Source organism: Dicentrarchus labrax, unplaced genomic scaffold, assembly GCF_905237075.1.
Source record: "Dicentrarchus labrax unplaced genomic scaffold, dlabrax2021, whole genome shotgun sequence".
NCBI classification, from domain to species: domain Eukaryota; kingdom Metazoa; phylum Chordata; class Actinopteri; family Moronidae; genus Dicentrarchus; species Dicentrarchus labrax.
The window spans coordinates 14922627-14942866 of NW_026136712.1; the positions used below are offsets into that span (position 1 = coordinate 14922627).

The following is a 20240-nucleotide window of genomic DNA, read 5'->3' on the forward strand; positions in this document are numbered from 1 at the left end:
TCCCGGAACAGTGAAATTCTGGGATTTACCTCATAATAATGGAAGCTATATGAATAACTGGTTGCTATGACATTGCTTACGAAGGCCCAGCCAGTGTCGAACTATCTCGCGTAAACTACCAGCTGGATCGTAAATCATGTCCCACTCTGCCTTACGGCTCTCCGACACAATCGCCACAGAACCATGGATGCCCGCCTGGCAGCAATCAGGCCCCTCTTTGTCTTTTCACAGATGCTACATATTATTCATTGATGCCAATTTGATAATGAAATGGGAGCGACTCGTCAATCATCCAGTCTTTAAAGGAGCAGGAATAACAGGTATAACAGGTTACGGACCTGTCAAAAAGACCAGCACTACGCTACACGTTTTATCCACAGGGGCATAATTAGATCGAAGCCTACAGGTGCACTCTCAACTCTCCAACACTTCGGCACGGAAGCAAGTGTGAACTGGGTGTTGTAAAACTAAGTCTGTAAACTGACTTCATTAGCTCATTACTCAATTTTTAAAGTTGCGTGAGTCATTTGGTGACATATTTTAGGGTGAGTGATGTTTTCAGAAAGCTGATGAAGTGGCAAGGATGTGTGAAGTGGGAACATGTGAATGTCATGGCTGCCATGTGGCATCAAAATGTGACACATTTCCCCCAAGGTCCCTTAAACATATGCAGTTAAAGCAGCTATTTCATTAAGTGAAAATGAGCTGAAAGGCGAATTTAAAAAATCACAATGAAAGTGTTTAGCAGTGGTAAAGAATAGGGAAGCAGATACATATTGTGGGTTGAAAGCATTAGCGCTAACAGTTATGAAACAGCCTGTCTATCTAGGCCAGACAACTGCCTCCTGTCTGCACCTCATCTTTGTCTGCTGCTTTTTTTCTTTTCTTGCATTATTTCCTCTCCCGCTCTCTCTCTGGAAAGTCAGTGATGTTGGAGTCTTGTCAATGAGTACTTAGGCCCGTTGCCTCATGGGGAGCCAGACTTGCTGGCGAGGTTTTATGGCCCATTTCAGAGCTGCCCCGGCTTAAATACAGCCTCCTGCTGGCCACATGGCCGCAATGTCGTGCCATGTCCATCCGGCGAGGAGAACGGGGGGGGGACGCTTGGATTTGTGCCAAAAAGGTTTTACTGAGGCCACAAGCATATGTGGCCATGTGGAGGCAAGCAGCACAAGGAGAAAAAGAAAATGCGGCAGATTTGGTGTTTCTGGGTTGCTGTTTTGACATCCTGCGTTCTTTGTTGCAAAATCAAAAACCACTAAAGACTGCATTACTGACAGATAGGAAAGCTGTCCCTTATGCCTCTTGACTTCCCACTTCTGCTATCATAATAGCTTCAGTATCAAAATATCCAGCTAACCACTTTGTGATGCAAATTTTTACCTAAATACATCTAAAAATGCAGGATTTCTAAATAAAAATAAAAACTGTCAAAGATAAGGAACTTATCCTCAAATAAAATCTGTGCTCACAGATTTCAAGATAGAGATTACACTGTATATCTTTAAAGAAATCCACTTGGCACTAACTTAATACCAACTGGAACCAGATACAACATACTCCACAACCTCAAAATGATTTATGCAGATCTCGTCACTCTGACTGTCATTTCTTGGTCATGGTTATACACGAACCAAACCTTCGCCTCAGCGAGCCAGTGTTTTAAAAGATAATCTCTCTTGGCACATGCAACAAATCTCTTCATTAAAAACAGGGCACGCCATCCAGGGTGCCTGTTAAACACGAAGGTGGAAATCTATAGCATTTCAACCCCCTGGTGAGAATTAATTCCTTGTGCATTAAAGCCAAACATCTCCCATGACCAATCTACAATCTGTTTCTGTACGTCGCTGCCTGCTACAGTAAGCTGATTGGCAGCAAAACTCATTTCAAACCTACATCTTTATGTCCTAATTCAGAGTGTCTGAGGTCAAGTTTCAAAGCTTCCTTAGAAGACCATAGGACTTTAAGTCATTTACTAAAAATCACATATACTTTACATCACAGCTAACCATTTTGCAAACCATGCCCTTGTGTTTTAGATTTTTGGGGTATTTTTCCTATTTACTTTTAGTTCTGTGGGTGTACATTTTTGTCAAAATCACATAGTAAGGCAGTTTAAGTGTTGCTTGAATTGAAAAGTTGGCATTACTACATAGTGATAATGTAACTTTACTTAACTTAATGCAGAATTGACCTTTAATTTTAAATATTTACTAATTTTCTTGCTTTTTTGTTTCCTATGTTATTTTTTCTAAATGCAATATACATAACATGATAAATATGATTCACTGCTGATTACTCAACTGAAGTTCAAGGGGTTTGTTTACTGACTTACTGCACAGAAATGAGTGAAAATCCATGTAAATACATATTTAAAAAAATCTAAAACAGTACAGCATGCATTTGAAAATGGCCAGCAAAATAGTTAATTAATACATTTGTCATTAAGGAGATACAAGAATAAACTATTATATAATACTGACATGATCCTTAGTGTGCCACAGATAATTACATTTCACTTGGACAAGACAAATAACTTTCTCATTGTCTAACTGATGACCCTCTCACCTGACCACCTGAAATCCTGCCAACTGCACAGTGAGGCCGGCTGCACCAGCACACAGTGTGTTTTTAACCGTGCACTTCTGCAACCAGATTATCAGATGAGTAGACCTGCAAAGAAGCGGCTTACAGGAGCCAGACTGTTTCCCTGAGCAACAGGCTGCTATTAACGAAGGCCCACCCTTAAGCCGTCATCTACAATGATACTAATTAGGCACGGAGCAGATGTGCCCGGACTAGTGCCCACCTCAGGGTGCTGGGCAGGACCGGTGGTGTCACGGTGGCATACGCTGGTGGCTGATTCACCTGCGACCTTTTCACAGTGGGCCTGGGGTCAAAGCCTCCCTTTAGAAGTACAGTAGGAACAGACACTGGAGGAGCCTGGGTCGGGTCCTGGCACCCCTCTACGCTCATTAGAGTCTTCCATATGTGCAACAGCGCGGGATTTGAATAAAAAGCTTCCTTATGGTAAACACTCCAGCCAAATGGAAACAATGAAACTCAGTCCTTTTCCATTTCAAACAAGGCGAGATCATTCTTATACTGGACTTATACTGGATGTATGGCCTTAGGCAGAATTTTAAAAAACAATATATATTTAGCAGATAATGTGAATTTTTTAGATTTCCCATGTTTATCTCAGTCATTTAATTGGATTGGAATTGGACTGCTCTTCCCTGAATTTGTTCATAGTTTTTAATCTACTTTATACTGCATAGTCTTCTTAATGTTTTTTAAACGTAATTTTTATTCTATTTTACATTCTTGTCTTAGTTAAGTTTCTGGTATTTTGTCCATATACAAATAACATTAAAGTCTACATCATATTCACATAATATCATTTCATATTCCATATTTTTGTCATTTTGCCATTCTACACATATGGCCCAGTTCTGAAACCCAGTACTGTTGCATTTTTTCTATATTTAGCAACTGATTTGTTACATTCTCATTTATGCTTGTTGTCCCAGTTCCCTTACAGCTATCATTTAGGTTTCATTAGATCATTCTGACTGTGATTCACTTTTACTACCTGCTTTTTCACAAAAGTGACATGATGGGGGTATAATTAACATACAAATCACCATTAGGAACAAAGCATAAACTTAGATCGTTAATGGCTTCAATGAACAGCCGAGAAAAACAAGTGTGAACTATGATGCAGGCAAAATGATAAAACAATGTGTGTGACATGCTTCATACTGTAAAACTCTGACAGACAACACAACAGCAGCAGCCATGTAGCTTTTCTAAATGACCAACCAAAAAAAGCACATCTGATGTCATTCCATGTACAGTATGTCGACACATGTCCAATGTGAGGACATAATGTAAGGACTGTGATGGGGATGGTTGCTTGAAATCAGCCAATGTGTATGAGATTCCTGTGCAGCACTTCAACACACAGCAAGTACCTGAGTCAGACTGACACCTCCTGCAGCAGTTGGTTTCTGTAGGGTTCAAATTTTACATTTTACTGGACATTTCCAGAAGATATTCAGCAAATGACAGACATTTGATTATGAGTTGCTCCCTTATTTCAAGACAAACCTATGAATTGACTGAGTAGTAGTAGAGTAAAAAAATAGGGTCATACTGTCTACTAAAAACCTTCTCAGAAGAGGAGAGAATGACTGAACATACTATACTTGAAATAAGCACAATTATGGAATCGCAAAAAACTCAAGTTAAACAGATTATTATGCAGGCAGTTTAAGAACTGTTGACACAACACTAACGGAATGCAGACATTTTAGCTACAAACACTAAAAATATATATCTAATCACCATGGGAAGTCTGCTAATCAATAAGCCTACTCTTTTCTATTACTGCTCAAAATCTGACATGAACAAATGCGTAGCTCTTTATCCAAGCAGTCAACGAGGCTTGATCAGAATTCGTCGATAAACAATGATGTGTACGAAGAGCTCAGGTATGCTTTACGGGTGAAAAGCCTTATGTTTCTCTGTGCAGGGGGGTTGTGGATCGAGCCGTAGGTGTGTGAAAGAGGAATTAAGTTCTATTGATGCCGTTTAAATCTCTGCTGTTCATATGTATAGGTTGATGAAGGTCATAGATTACTTAATGCCTCTTAATGTGCTGCTTTAGCATCGTCCAATACCGTCATTCATGTCTCTTCACCAGACCTTACTTAACTGATCTCTAAAAGCATTTTTCACTGTTTTCATAACGTCTGAACAACACATATAAAAGATTGTGTAAAGGTCTTTCTGCAGAAGGTGACTTGCTCTGCTGTAGATGCAGATCAAGTTAAGCACTTTCCATTGCTCTACACTGATACCTGATCCACAGCTGACAAAAGAGAGCAAATGGATCGCTACTTTTTACCTATGGGATTGATCACAAATTAATATCAAATATCAGTGCACCCACTGAAGTCTGCTTTTTGTTGCTGTTGTTTGTTCAACAAGTAGGTGGATGTACTTGTGTTTCCTCTTTGATGTGAGGAGAAATTTTGTCCCATTTTTGATGAATGAAATGACTTGTTGGCCTGGTGTAATTTCATCATGTCAAAAAGTATTTAAAGAAGTGAGGAGTCCCAGCTTCATGCTTCAACAACACTAAATAATATCAATAACTGTGACAGCCACCCTGAAAGTAGATGATCTTATGTTAGTAATTACAATCACAATTTAAACTCTGATCTTTGGATGATCACACTATAAAAAGAAGTGTTAACAAACTGTTAACAAACTGTAAGTGCTTACGGTTGGGTGTTCCTTCATTAAAAAGGCTACATGAAAACAACCAGCATCTTCTGCAAATACGCAAATAATATCAACTGCATGCCGATTGTTGTTATTCTGATTTGGAACTTTATCGGAAAAAACGAAAAAAAGAAAAAGGTCAGAGCAATTTCACAACTTGATGGAAAAAAAAACATCTCTTATACAGACAACAAGAGATTAATTGAAGCTGACAAAACAACAGTAATGAATAGTTGGAAGTGTGGAGGACTACAGCTAGCCAGACATCTCTTTACCAACACCGCCTGTTGCAAAACCTCGCTTGTCTTAGCATGTTGGGAGCTGTCCCACAGACACATTTTAGGGGGGGGAAAAAATCATTGAATAATTGCCCAAACCAGGACTTTACTGTACAGCTCAACAAACCCCCTCTTGGTAGAGAGAAAGCAAAGTGAACAATAAAGAAACCAACATGCCAGAATATAATTCTCAAGTGGGGTCGATGGGAGACACCAGCTGACTTTCTCTCTTAACAGAAACTCATTCTTTAAAGGTTTACTCCATCCCAAAATCTATTTTTTGCCTGGAAGGTGGCTCTGAAAAGTTTGTAGCTTGCTCTTTTGCTGTTGTTGCTTGGGTTTGATGATGATGAAAAATCTATACCAAAATGTCCAATGGAATTTAACAAAAGAACTCAGCAGCAGCATAATCTACTTGATCTGAATTTTCAGTGTGGCCTAAACAACGGTTGCTTCATCAATAGTTTGAGGTTGGATTGTGCTGCACGAGAGATTTGAGGTCTTTTAGGTGCTTTGTTACTTTTTCCCGCAGTGGATCAGCATTGAAATCCATTGTACAGTAACCGCTGTGAGTATTTGATACTCAGAAGATAGATATTTGATGGAGTATTCCTTTAAGTTGAACATGAAGAAAACAGGTTCATTAGCATCTCAATGCAGGTATATATCTGAAATTTAAACCTGTTGCACCTGACATGACTGGACCATGAGAAACACAGAATCACTGATCTGAAACCAGCAAATTACTACATAGAGGGAAATTTGTGCTTGTCTCTGCAGCGAGCCTGGCTGGTTGTGCTGTGTGGGACCGAGGGGGAGTAGGTGTGATAAACTGCCAAGAGTCTCGCGGAAAACGCCGCCTCAAGTAGGTCAGCACGACTCAGAGAGATAATCAAGGCCATTTTGACCCCTTCTGTGTGAGCTGTAAGTGGGTCAAATGCAGCAGTCAGCTGTTGCAACTCTATCACGCGGGGCGCTGCGAGGCACTCGTCATACTGTCAAACCCCATTCCGTTAGTTTAAGACGTGGCAGGGTGCCCGCCTGCACCCACCAATGCAGGAATCAACCCTCTATCTGCACCCCCTCCCAGGGGTAAAATAATGTGAAGTTACTCTCAGCAGCAGCAGCTCTACCTTCCCTCTTGTCACTGAATAAACCCCCTGCAAACACAACCCTCTTTAACTGTTGTCTCCTGCTTTTGACAGCTCACAGCTTCGCAGCTCTGTCCTATTCACAGCAGCAAAGACTCCCCCCTCTATCCCCCTTCCATGTCTAAAATGCCACCCGCATTTCAACCAGACTAACTCCAGCAATGTCCCTGCTTATTTCTCACTCTTCACTGCACAGAAAAAAGGGGGACTCATGTGTCTAGAAACACTTCTGAGCACAAATCTGCAACAACAGAACAAAGGCGATACAGGGCAGCCTTAATCTCTGCACTACTGAAGCCAGCAGCTATTTTAAAGCCTTTCTCTGTGTCTCTCTATCCCTCCCACCTTCCTCTCCTCTCTCTAACATTCTTCCTCTCTCTCCCCTCCCTCCCTCTTCCCCCTCTTTTCCTCGGCGTCTCAGGGCAGCAGCTTCTCTCTGTTTTCCTCTCCTCTCTCCCTGCGTGTCCAGTGACTGACTGCACAATACACATCAATTATTCATGGCTGCTCTCTCCGTTTCGCAGGCAAAACCAATCACAGATGGAGTCATTGCTAATGGGCTCCTGCTGTACTTGCCACCGGCTTCTTTGCACTCAAGCAACAAATACCCCAGAGACAATGAGAGGGAAAACGGGAGGGGGGGGAGAGAGAGAGAGAGAGAGAGGAAACTTCATACAGCACTAACAGCCACGAGGAGAAGAGGAGGACACACGTTTGTGGTCAGAGAGGAAGAAAGGTACGTATCACCACAAATAATTCAGCAAAATTAGGAGCCGGCTTCTGCAGCAGTAAAGGGTTAAAGACAGAGTTGGGGTGAGAGAGGGGGGAGACACAGAGAGGGAGAGAGAGGAGGTGGAGGGGGGGGGGGGGGAGAGACAGTCAGAGAGGGAGAGAGAGAGAGAGAACCAAATGCTTATCTCCTCACCTCGGATGTATGCAGCAGTTATTGATGTATCTTCTTTTTCTGTCTAGTGATCCATTGCCTGCTCTCCCAATACACACATCACACAGAAGCAGCCACAGCCACTTCGCCAGAAGGGAGAGAGGGAGGGGAGGGGAGGGGAGGAGAGGGGAGGGGAGGGGAGGGGTGGAGGGAGGGAGGAGGGAGGGAGGAGAGGAGAGGAAAAAAATGCAGGCAGCTCACATTTCAAACCTGCAAAGGGGGGTGGTGCCTAATGTGCTAGACAGCCTGTATCTTGGCCTGGGTCCAGAGCAACGAGTAAAAGAAGCCTCAATCAATTCATTTAAAGCAACATTTGTTTCGAGGGAGGCGCACCGCAAGTCCCGCCGAAAAGTGGCGATAGAAATGGGTTCAGGTGGGTACATTAAGCAGTGATTTCAGCCCCCAAACCTTGTCTTTGCATACAGTCGACCTAATCCATCAAACTAGTCATTGTAATTAAGGGGCATGGAGGACCAGGAGGAGGAGGAGGAGGAGGAGGCTGGGTATTGTGGCTTCCTAATGCGCAGAGGGTTGGAATCAGAGAGGGAGGGGCCAATTAGACCACATTTGTCTTTCAGCACACATGAGCCCGAGAAAGCTTTTGGATAAATAATTACACCCATATAAAACATGTAAACTGTGGGCAGACACACCACCTGAGGCAGTCTGGAGCGTCTATTGTCATCTGCAAATAAAAATACTCACACTCACCAGAAGAGAGTCAATTCAGGTGTCAAATTAGTGCAACTGATCTGTGGCTAAAGTACAATAACAAGCATTTAATTAGAAACTCGAGGTACGATGTAAATTCATTTATATATGCAAACATCCGATTCTCTCACACTGCAAATGGCAGAGCCACATGTGAGGGGCTGAAGATGCTAGCAATCACCTCCTGCTGCCACAGACATAATAACTGCGACAACTATAGAAAGGAGGAAGGAAAAGACAAGCTCAACAGCTCTTATCTCTGGTCTTTCCTGTCTGTATTTGCTCTCCTGGTATTTACTATCAGCTAAGTGCACGACAGGTGACTTACTGCCCTGTACCCCTACTGCAAGTTAACTCATCAATCATGGCTAGCTGGACGACTTCACATGGAGTCATCATATAGTGTAAAAAACACAGATTGGACAAATGCAGAAAGGACACAGTGTAGATTTATAGCTTCTGTGACATGCATACTGTATCTTTCTAAGAATCACGTGCACGTAATAAACCTTTAACCTCGTAAACTCTGACATGGGTCCGTGTTTACAAACTCATGTTGTGCAGCTTTTTTTCAAATCCATGCAATGTGTTTTAAATTCTAGAGGAGACGCAGCGTCTTCCGAAGATACCAAACATATTGCACTGAAGTTTGGAGAAATGTGTAATGGTTCACAACACATCTAGAATATGTCCATTTGATGTAAAGGTGCAGCCGTGAATACAAGACATTTTGGATTATATTAAGGGGAAATTTAAGGAGCGTTCAAGAGGTTTAATAAAGAGCTTTTCTATAAAAATAACCATATCCATAATATATGTACACCTTATGATGCAGGACTAAACACAGAGTTATATATTTATACAGTTACTGGTGGGGTGAGTGAACACTCATCCTTTGGGTCTAAGTTCTTAAGATAACAGTGGACATCACTCACCAACATCTCCCGTACGAGGAAAATAAAGGCTTAAATCTGGATTTCAATTTGATTAAGTAATGGTTGTTTTTTTTCTCAGATAAAACCGCTGCTGACAATTAAACAAGGTTTAGACCACCAACACTGTTTTTAGACTTCTGTGTTATTCTCTATTTAGGAAAAGCCACAGCTAAACTATATGTTGAAGCACACCGGGTGGAGAGGCAGGCAGAAAGTTAAAAAAAACAAAACATTTTGGTGTGGAAAGCTCTGGGAAGAGAAATTACAGCCCTGCAGGCCTGTGTGTGTTTATCTGACCTCTGTATTGTGTGTAGAATCAGAGACCTTTCCACAGCTCAGTCTGACCTGCGCATCTTAAGCACCACTTCACTTTAAGGCACGGTAAAAGCTGATGTATGATCTGCACTTCAAACTACAGTTCAGAGGAAATTTACGTTAGATTTGCACTCTAGCGAAGTAAATAGTTCAACCACTTCAGTATGAAGTATAAAAGTATTTTTCCCTTTGAAATCAATGAGAATTTCTGCAATTTGCCTGTCTAGTGAATTTTCATTTAGAAAATCAATAAGACTACTAGCATTAAGATAATGTTATTTTTTCCATTTAATTGAGGACAATTATTAAAACTATTTAATAGCTTTTTGGCCCAAACCTAATTTTCTCACCTGGATTGTAGATTTTGTTTTAAATGGAATTAACTACTAACTTTGATTCAGAGTCTACCCCCCAACACGTTCATACTTTGCCTAAAACCTTATAACTTATCACACTTAATATGTACTTTATATTAAACAACTTATTGTAATTCTGTCCCAGCACATTAGAATTCTGTCCCTACTAGCTCGGTCTACATGCAGCTTATTTTGCTTATCTGAATCAAGGGTCTAATCATAGAGTGTTTTAAAGCCCTCTTGAGACAAACTTCTAATTTTATAGCTATGGATAAAATTGACTTCACTTGGCTAACTGTTATGATGGATATTCTAGATGGATTTTTTAGCTCTCTATAGCCTGAAGCAGTTGGCCACACTGCCTAATCTTTATCTACAACTGCAAACATCCCCTCCCACACTGGCTTCTGCTTCCTCATGCTTGAACTGGCTGGAAAACTAAAAACACCTACCAAGTCCCACCATAAAAACTCAACTATCAAACCAACTAAAAAAGATGAAATAAATGATAAAAAAAAACGCCGTTGCTTGAATGTTTTTATCAGGCGGACGCTGTTAGTTACAACCCACAATGTCTACTGAACAAACCTGGAAACGGCCCTGCATGAATGTGGAGACAAACCAGTCTGACAGAGCGAGAGCTGAAGCCCAACTAATTATCTGCTGAATAGCTGGTTTACCAGGCGTTTGTTACATGAAAGAATTAACTGCTCGAAGAGCTGAAACAACCCTCCCTCCCTTATAAGTTGGTGCCTCCTTTCACTCTTTTGGGCTGAGGAATTCCAAGAGCTTGGTGAGGCGCAAACTATTGGGAATGTGCCACTCTGACCCTCTTGGAGAAAAAAGTCGTGATTAAGCGTTTTGTCGACGCTCTCGAACCAGACTGAACCACCACAGACCTGCGGGAGGGGACTGATGAAATAGGCCTAACTGGGCTTGTAATGTACTCTGTGATGAAGAGAGAGAGAGAGAGAGAGAGAGAGAGAGAGAGAGAGAGAGAGAGAGGAGGCCCTGATGAGTTTATCCACACCGAGCGAGTGATCTCCCTGCTTTGATGTCGCCACGGCTCCACGTGAGTGGCTTCGCCCTGCGGTAAAACAGTCCAAGTAATCACAGATTAATAGAGCAGGCTAATCTCATTCACAAAGAGGTCACTACTAGCAGACAGGCGCCCCTCCCCCAGCACTGCCCGAGCATTGTAGGCCGCTTACAAAAAGGCAAAAGGACTACAACTGGCCGATCCCCCTGAGTACTAGTCTACTAGAGATCAGTAATTCACTAAATCACACTATGTGTAGAGTTTTCCATTTCCAGTCTGCTGCGGAGGCAGTTGAAACACAACAAACATTATCTAAACCTCTAAACTACCCACTTTGCTGTTATGTATGTTAACTGATAAAATCAATAGGAGGTGATAATGAAGTTTTCCTCAGGCGAGCAGATACGTATTGCTGGTGTCATTAGGAATAAGGTCTGTTTCTTTGGGTTTTGCCCTTCTAAGCTTTTTCTTACAAAGAAATTAACAAACTAATCTATTGAATGAATCAATTTGTCAAAGCTACAACCTGTTTCAGCTGTAAGTTGACTGTGAACATTGATTTTCCTACAGCTGAAATCAGCTCCGCTCTCCCCTCAGCACCATATCCCCCTCAATTTTCTCCCATGTTCGAGAGGAATTTAGATGACATAACAGTAATGTAATAGCTAGACCACGCCGTGGGTCAGAGCCAAGACAAGTTAGGCCTGGTTAAAATGGGACACCAAATCTGATTTACTTATTAGCGCTCATCCATTGACATGATGTCCTCTGTGGCAGACAGCCCCCTCCACCCCACCCAGCATAGATTTTCAGAGCACAGTACAAGATGCACGATTGGATTGAGCAGACCAGTGGTTATAAGAATATGATTTGACTTCAAATGCTCCCTGGACACTTTTAAAAAAAACTACACAACTACACACATTACACAAGCTACACAAGTCATTTTGCTAGCAGAGATAAGGAACAAAAATAAGGTGGAACAGTTTCAAACTGTTTATATCCAGAACAATAAAAAAGTGTGTTATGCAACAAATGACTATCTGACTTTCTGTATTTATGAAAGAGCAGAGAATTAAAAAAAAAAAAAAAAACTTGGATCACATCCAGGAAAACTGTCAGATTTGGATAAATTAATTATTCTTAAAACAACATCATGCACAGAATGCTGTATTCAACTAAACATGAACTTAATTACATCCATACATCCTCTCTACACAGATTGAACCTAGCTTCTCAGATTTGTTTTCTGCAGATTCAGGCTTCCAAAAGTCTCCTCAGTGGACGACAGACACTGACTCGTCTGTCTCTGGTGTTTGGATGGCTGACCCGCTGCTGCCATCCCGGCCCCATCATGTGACTCACTCCCCTTCCCCTGTCACTCGGCAACGGCCCCGCTGGATGTCAGGGAGTGGGTCCTGCCCATGGGGCCCTGTGGGAGTGTCGTTTAAGAGCCATCTCCCTTGGCTGCCAGAGAGGGCTTTCTCTCCGCCTTAACAACCTCCACGACTGGGACCTCCACTCTAAAAAGCTTCTGGGAGCTTTGCAGGAGAATGCCTCCTCAGTGGTTTCCATTGACTCTCTCCCTCTTTCTACAGGCCTCTCTTCTCAAAATATTCATGCATATACAGGTACATAATTGCCCATGAAATGCACTTTGGGATGCTGCCTAGACTCGAGTACTTGCCTGTTTCCAAATGACTACTGTTGCAGGAAATTATTCAGACAGAGAATCAATTGGCAATCTTATCTAAGCCCATAAAGTAGGGCCTGAGATTTGATTTAGCATTAAGTAGAATTAGAACATTTGGCAGAGTAAGTTAATTGCAGGCGGAGAATGATTCCCCTCCTGTGGCTGACATAAGAGTGACACTGCGTGATTTGAAGCCTCATATTACCACATATAAAACCATGGACTCCATAAATCAGAAAAGGCAAACACAAGTGAAAATTCAAACAATATGTGGCTCTGACTTTCATGTCCTAGTCAACTTAAGACGGCTCAGCGGAGAGGCCGGGCACGCAGAAGCAATTGCACAACCCCGCTTTTCCCCCGTAACCCAAGACAGGTGGAAACCACAAATCAAAAACTGTGAAGGAGCACAAAATATTCCTGTTATCTTCCGAGCTGCTGACAGCCTATACATCTTCATTCCCATCGTGCTTCAGCATGCTTTTTCGCCAGCTTGATAACAACATTTAGCAGTATACATCCATCCCAATAATCCATCACTGTACCAAGATGACGGTGCTATATGAAAACAGGAACTCATCATCACTGATACAGTAGTTTTTTGTCGGGTGTGACAAATGGAGTATTCTACTGTACACACTTTGTCTAAAACTCCCTAGAGAAGAAACCAAATCGGGGTGTTGTGAACAAGTTTGGAAGTGAAATGCGACATGAAGAAGTCAAAGTTTATGCAGATATCAGCGGGTAATGCTTGATGCTCAGTGAGACTGAAAAAGGAAAGGGTATTTTGCATTACTCTCTTGTTGAGAACCTGGTCTGATAATCAACTTAAAATACTAAATAACATGAAATAAAACATACCAGTCACCATTTGGTTTACTTGAAATACTGTCCACAGTTAGGTGTACAGTACTTTTCTGGTGTATCAGGATCTTATACGGTCTAGTAGCAATGGGTGGGTACCATGAAATGCTGCCAAGAATGCAGGCAGGGACTTTAAACCCGGATAGGCCAGCATGGCCAGATGGTCTGAGACGGTGGTTGAGAAAACTCTGGTCTTACCTGCTGATTTTGGAGTGAACTTGTCCCTGTTGGCAGCGCACACGGCCAGGAGCCGGTAGCCCAGGTCCAAGTCGTAGCCCTGCTGTGCTGCTACGCGGCTGACCACCTGAACACAATGACAGCATGCAGTCAGGACAATGTCAGATATTCTGTTCCATTATGGAAATAACTTTGTAAGATTTAAAGCTTTTTTTAAAATATAGATATTTTATTTCTTGAAAAACGTTTACCACCACACACACTGTAATATGATACAACTACAAATAGGTCAAAATTAAAGATAAGAGGTCAATGAATGCATTTTTGAATACCGACATGGTGATTCATAGATTTGTGGATAATTGTGTTCTTTTTATTTGAAACTGACACAAAATAAAAAACATTAAATCTTTTCAGGCAAGGTTTTTGTTTATTATTATCTTTATTCTCCCATTAAATTATATCTAATTATATCTTGCTTCAAAGAAAGAAAGTCACAAAAAGAGATAATGTAACATTTTTAAGCTGCATTTAAATACATGTAGTGACATACCATTGAAGGATAGATGTGCCTGATTTTATTCATTCAAATGCAGAAGCTGATTTTTAAAAACTGCTTAAATCAGCCATCACTGAAAATTTTTTGTAATCTGAAATGGGCATTAAATTCAGATTTTTAAAGATATATCATTGCATCTATAGGTTGCTTATATATATAAAAATACACTGAATATCCATCCCGGTAGCTTAATTCATCAAAGGAAAGGACTTGTCTTGTCTTGTCTTGATAACTTCCCAGATTCTGAATGTTACATAAGAGTGAAGTTTGGCAGCATCAAAGACCCGGTTTAACTTAAAGGATAAAGTCACCCCAAGTTTATCAGTTCCATATGAGTCGGTGGACAGCAAGACGAGGAGAAAATGTGGCCTCTAGTGCAGCGGTGCCCACTGAGAGGAAACATTAAGAGAAAAATCCACATGCCACAGGAGGTGATGTAAATCACTCTTATGTGGCACACGTTGCTTTGATTTACCATCGCCATTATCAGCTCAAAGAGAACCGCTCTAGATATTCAGACCTTTAGGACATGCTGTGTGGACCAGTGTGCCTCACTAGAGACAGATTCCTGGGTTTTCATAGCCCCGATCCTGCTGTCACACTCCAAAAGTTCAAGACAAGCCCTGAGGTAGTACAGCTGAACACTGCTCCCTGCACCATATCATTATCTCCTGTAAGTATAGTCTTGACGTGACACCAAAACAGAGTATGTATATCTGGCCTTTATTTATAGGAATCCCCCATTAAGAAGAAGATATATGAGTATAGGCTGTCTAATTAGAATCTAAACTTGTGAGGGACATTTTGCTAAATGGTAATTTTAGTGTAAGAAGTTACAACAAGAAGTTCTAATTTCAGGACTTAAATTGTACACAGTCAGTGGAGTTGTGGCGGTGAATTGTCTACCATCCAGTAGTCACTCATTCTTTTCTGCCACTTTGCTGTCGTGAGGCAATGAATAACGTGAAATGTGTGTGAAAAGCAGAGACAACAGAGAGTCGCCATTGTCTCATTTACAATATAGATACTATGACTTCATTGATTTGCCCTTTTTGCAGTGTGCACACTACAGGGCAATTCAACCTCCAGGTGTAAACAACCAAACATGTCTTATTAACTCTTACATTAAGATGATTACACAGACAAACAACGTTGCATCAAGCACCCTTTGTGGCCGTTTTCATGGTTAGATATGTTTCGTAATGGACTGGTTTTCAAGAAATCTTATTTTTGCTTACTCCATTGTCAGACGGTTGTTTGGTACCATAGCAAATTTCTCCTGATGACACAATATTTAGCTGTTTGTAGAAGATGATTTTTTCCGCAGTGTAGACACCTGTCTGACATCCCCAAATGCCAATTTTGAGGCAGCAGTGAGATACAAACATACAGGCACCAGGGTGAAGTGTTTGCCATTACAGTCTGAGACCGGGTAATTTCACAATCACATCAGATTCTCTGTGCTCCCTCCCAGTGTGGCTCACGCTAAGGTCTGTACAACCCATAAACTAAAAGGAAAAGCCTTGAGATTTTCACGGCAGGAAACAAATTGAATTGGCGAAATGGAGGAAAAGGCACCTGCTGCTGCACATTAAAGCAGTAACACAAACAATCACTTGAATGGAGGGATGTGTCACAATGGTTTCACTGCGGTGCTCAAGTACAAATCTCTTGGGTTCCTTTGCTTGCTGTAGCCATGCTTTCTCTGCAGGGTTACAAATTGCACCCAACAGGAGCTATATGTATCTCTTATCTACTGCTGGAGGCAGTATGGAAATGTGCATGTTAAAGCACAGTATGGCCCAGGGTGACAGGTGAGTGACACATCCGCAGTCCATCCATTGTTCTACCTGACTGTCTGTTCGGTCTCTCGGCCCAAAATTTCCACAGGACAGACAGTAAATCATTCCTTTAGTAGGTCTCCTGTCTGCACAGAGACAGAATAATTCAGAAGAGGTTTTTATTAAAGAAAATACTCCAATAAAAATCTATTAAATACTCACCCCCTGTTGGTTTGAAAAGTGGCTTATCTGAACAGTTTGTAGTTTGCTCCTTTGTGGCAGACGGCAGCTGTAGTCAGCTTGGATTCAAAACAGTTACAATGGATTCCAATGGTGGCTGAGAGCCATGGAAAAACAAACAAACAAACAAAACAGAAAAAAACAAGTACCATCGTCCATAGAAACTCCTCAAAACACTAATCTGCCTATCCACATGCTTAGTATGTTCCAAACACTCATATGTGTTTGCCAAATTATGAACAAATAGTCAACTGTTTGTTGTTAGCACAGTTAGCTGTTTAACACTTGTAATTTGTGACCAATGTAAGCTAACGCAGTTGCACAGCTAGCAACATATGCTGTGTAAGCGGTGTGCTCAGGTATAGTTTGCTTGATGAAATTGTCCCTCTGGATACTCAGTATGCTTCAAATACTATTCTGACAAAAATATACCAAAAATATGACTAAATGGACAGCTTCTATTTGTCAATACTGCATTTAGCTATTTATCTTTTTTGCACGTACCTAGCCACATTTGCTAACGTTGGTTGCGGCTAGCAAACAGAAGCTGTGTATTTAGCAACATTTTCTCGGAAATATGAGTGTCAGACAGCGGAGTACCGAATTAGGAATAGTTTGATGACATTTTGATCCTTTTTTTTTTTTTTTACCATGAAGCTGTATAAACTCTGGAATCCATTGTAACTCCTGTAAATCCAAGCTGCTGTCCTCCACGAAAGAGCCACCTTTAAAAACTACAGAGGTTAGGTGATACACATATGAGATTTCCGGTGGAGTATTCCCTTCAAATGCACATGAGAGAGAGTAGACGATTGTTCAGGCTACAAAAGAATATTTGCCTCTTTTGACAGTTTAGTGTAAAATGCAAAATATGCAAACCATCTTTTACCATTTTGGCCAAAATCCTTCTTTGTTTACAGTATACGTCTCAAAACAGTCATGTCTTTTTTTCGAATGTCATGGGATACTAATTATTCAATTAATCAAAAGCCCCCAGACATTTAAGTAAGGGAATTACAGGCTTGGTAAGTGTATTTTTTCCTATAAGCACTGATTGCTTTGTGGTTTGAGGACGTTATTGCACTCCTTTTCATGTTCCAGTGTGCTGATTTCATGAGCCACAGCACAAACTGTAACTGAAGTCACTGAAAGGTGACTAAATCTCAGTAGTTTCTAAAGGGTGAAATGCTTTTTATTTTCCAGTGACCTCAGTGAAGATCAGGCAGCTAAACATTAGTTCCCTCATATCCCTGAGGGAGTTATGGAAAGAGCCAATGCAGCATTTGTTTCAGCGGCCCTTTCATTGTCCTTGAACCTTCAAAGTATGAAGCCGCAAGAAGGGGGGTGGGGGTCACGACCGGCGACTTACCGTTAGACATCCCATCAGGCTTTGCTCGAAGGGGCGCTGGAAGGCTCGGGGGTCGCCACACCAGTCCAGCAACTCGGTCGCTGCTGTTTGGAAATTTGCTGGATTTTGTAAGTGCTGGAGGGGAAAAAAAAGTTTGGGAACGTGTTAGTAAGTCCAGTAACATTCAAAGGTCAGAAACATAGTAGAGATTATGTCTATATTAAGTTACCTATATACCCATGATATATAATAAAAACAAGTATGTATCACAATGTAATGCTTCATTTCAGTCGATATCAGTGATTATTGATCATTTGTAATGAATTTCTAATAAAGACCCGGTGAAAAAAGGTTGAATTTAACCACTTTATGTATCAAGGCACACAGGTAATTGTAATGTAAATTTTTTCTCATACAGTATTGTTGCTGAGTATCTCTCCATCGTGGACTGCCTCTGGATTGTTTCTTGAGATATAACAGATGTAGGTTGCGACTGACGACATGTCGTATACTCCAAAGGGTGGAAGCAGCTTTGGTTATTCACTCATAGCAAGCTCCATTATCAAGGGACTGTTTATGAGCCAGGATGTATTTGTTATGTGCTTTGATGGTTTGCATTTAATGCAAGTGAAACTATCAATATTGTATTGAACAATTTTCTTATTGCTACTGATGAAGTATCTATTGCCAAGGCCTAATACTAATACTGCATAAGCTACAATTTAACGATCAAATACATTTCCTCATCTCCAACCATTCAATTTCCTTCCTACCCAAAGGTTTTTACACCTGCTTTTAAAAGTCGATTCTGAGTCTCTGACTAAATCAAAAGGATGTGGATCCAAAAGAAATAGATGTGGAGGAAGTGGTTTGACTATTTGTTTACTTTGCTGCCTCCCTGAACCTGCATAAGAGATTGAAAATGGACGGATGGATAGAGAAAATCACTGGTCACCAAAACAAGAGCCAAGCCAATAACATGATGAATAATTAAACAACTTAAATGACATGACTTATGTTTTAACTTTAAAGTATTAATACACAGGGCTGAAGGGGGTATGTTTCTTATGCTTCCACTTGACTCTCCCCAGGTTTTTGTAGCACCGCCTCAACACTGAGTGCAATAAATCTCCCTGTATGGCTGCATGAATAGCAGAGGAAGCCCTTATTTCACCAGCCGGCCCTGAGCTGTGCGGTGACTTTATCTGACAACAGGCTCCTTGACCTACAGGCACCCCTTTATGGCATTCATTCTCCAACTGGAGCCAGCAGCCCACTCACTAACCCTGTTGTCTATGTTGCTGTGTAGCAGAAAAGAAAACTGGAAAATGTACCTCTCTGGGTTGCCACATCAGACTCACTGTCGGTCATTTCTTCTCTAAAAGCTTTCAAAACTCAATATGAATCACTTCATACATACAAGAGCAGACACACCACCTCAACTCTTCAGTAATCTATTGCCTTTGGAGAGATAATGCACACAAGCCTTTGCAGTGCACTTGTACAAACCAGGAAATGGACTCCCACTCCATGGCATCGAAGGTAAATAGAGAGGTTTGTCAGCTTAAAGTGAATGGCTGCCTTCTTAACAAGTCTGTGTGCTTTGATTTCACTGTCAGGGAGAAAAGGAGGAGAGGAAGTGACAGCAGTATAGTCACTACCTCGCAGTGCTTTTTTCTTGTTTGCTCTTTAGGGGGCAGCAGAGGTCAGGATTTGATAAGGCAGCTTTCATATCAATTTAAAAAGCCAGTGTAAGACAAGGGCCGGATGAAACCAGTCTTGTTTATTCTATGTTCTGTCTATTCCCCACTCGGCCAACATGTCTTTTGTCGGGGGGGAGGCTAGGATGAGGCGTGGTGGGGTTACTGAGCATGTAAATTCTACTGGTGGATAAAGTCTCCTGGAGAAACACAAACATCCACAGATGCTAAATTTAGATGAGTCTGGAAGCTAGACAACACACGCAATCAGCGCACCAAGGATGGAAAGGGGTAGGAAAAGGGGGAGGGGGGAGAATATGTAGAGGGGAGGGGGAAAAAAACACACCACCAACACTTGGGCTTGAAGTGATTACTGTTCTTTGCACTCAGAACAATTGGTCCCACCAGTGTGGCTGTCACATGGAGAGCTTGGCACTGCCACGCCACAGATGTTCCCCCTTCTCCGGCCAAAACCCACCAATCAAACCTAAACTAGTGGCCAAGAGACCCCTCACTCCCCCCCTATCCATGTCCCCTGGGTGAGAATGATCCTCCAACATTTACACTCCAGTCAAAGCTCGGCCCAGTTCGAGGGAAACAAAGAAGGACAGGACTCGCAGTGTCCTGAGGATACAGCTTTCTTCAGATACAAGCATCCTCTGTAGTCACGTCTGGAAACGACTTGATCTGCACATCTGCAGCTAAACTGAATGTGACAGCGCACGCGATCTGGCAAAGACTCCCTTCCCTTTCAAAATCACAGCTTTTGGTGTAGTTGCTGTTGTTGTTCTACATTCAGCAACACCCCAGAGCACTGCAAACATATTAATGGAGACAATTAACCCTGGAAAGAAC

The 20240-nt window shown here is 41.6% G+C and overlaps 1 protein-coding gene and 1 long non-coding RNA gene across 5 annotated transcripts in view; one reads left to right on the top strand and one right to left on the bottom strand.

The window, feature by feature from the left end:
* LOC127373103 (zinc finger MIZ domain-containing protein 1) overlaps positions 1 to 20240 on the bottom strand; it is a 112606-nt gene that overhangs the window by 16714 nt on the left and 75652 nt on the right. The window contains exons 4-6 of one of the 4 annotated variants that reach the window (XM_051417199.1): positions 17707 to 17820; positions 13779 to 13884; positions 3981 to 4016 (exon numbers count right to left, since the gene is read on the bottom strand). In XM_051417199.1, coding sequence (XP_051273159.1) covers positions 3981 to 4016; positions 13779 to 13884; positions 17707 to 17820 — 256 coding nt within the window. Of the gene's footprint in view, positions 1 to 3980; positions 4017 to 7649; positions 7766 to 13778; positions 13885 to 17706; positions 17821 to 20240 lie in introns of those variants that run through there. The other 3 variants (XM_051417201.1, XM_051417203.1, XM_051417202.1) reach the window with 3 other exon arrangements.
* Positions 7022 to 14169, top strand: LOC127373106 (uncharacterized). The gene is made up of 2 exons (XR_007886881.1): positions 7022 to 7460; positions 12279 to 14169. It is a non-coding gene; the product is annotated as an uncharacterized LOC127373106 (long non-coding RNA).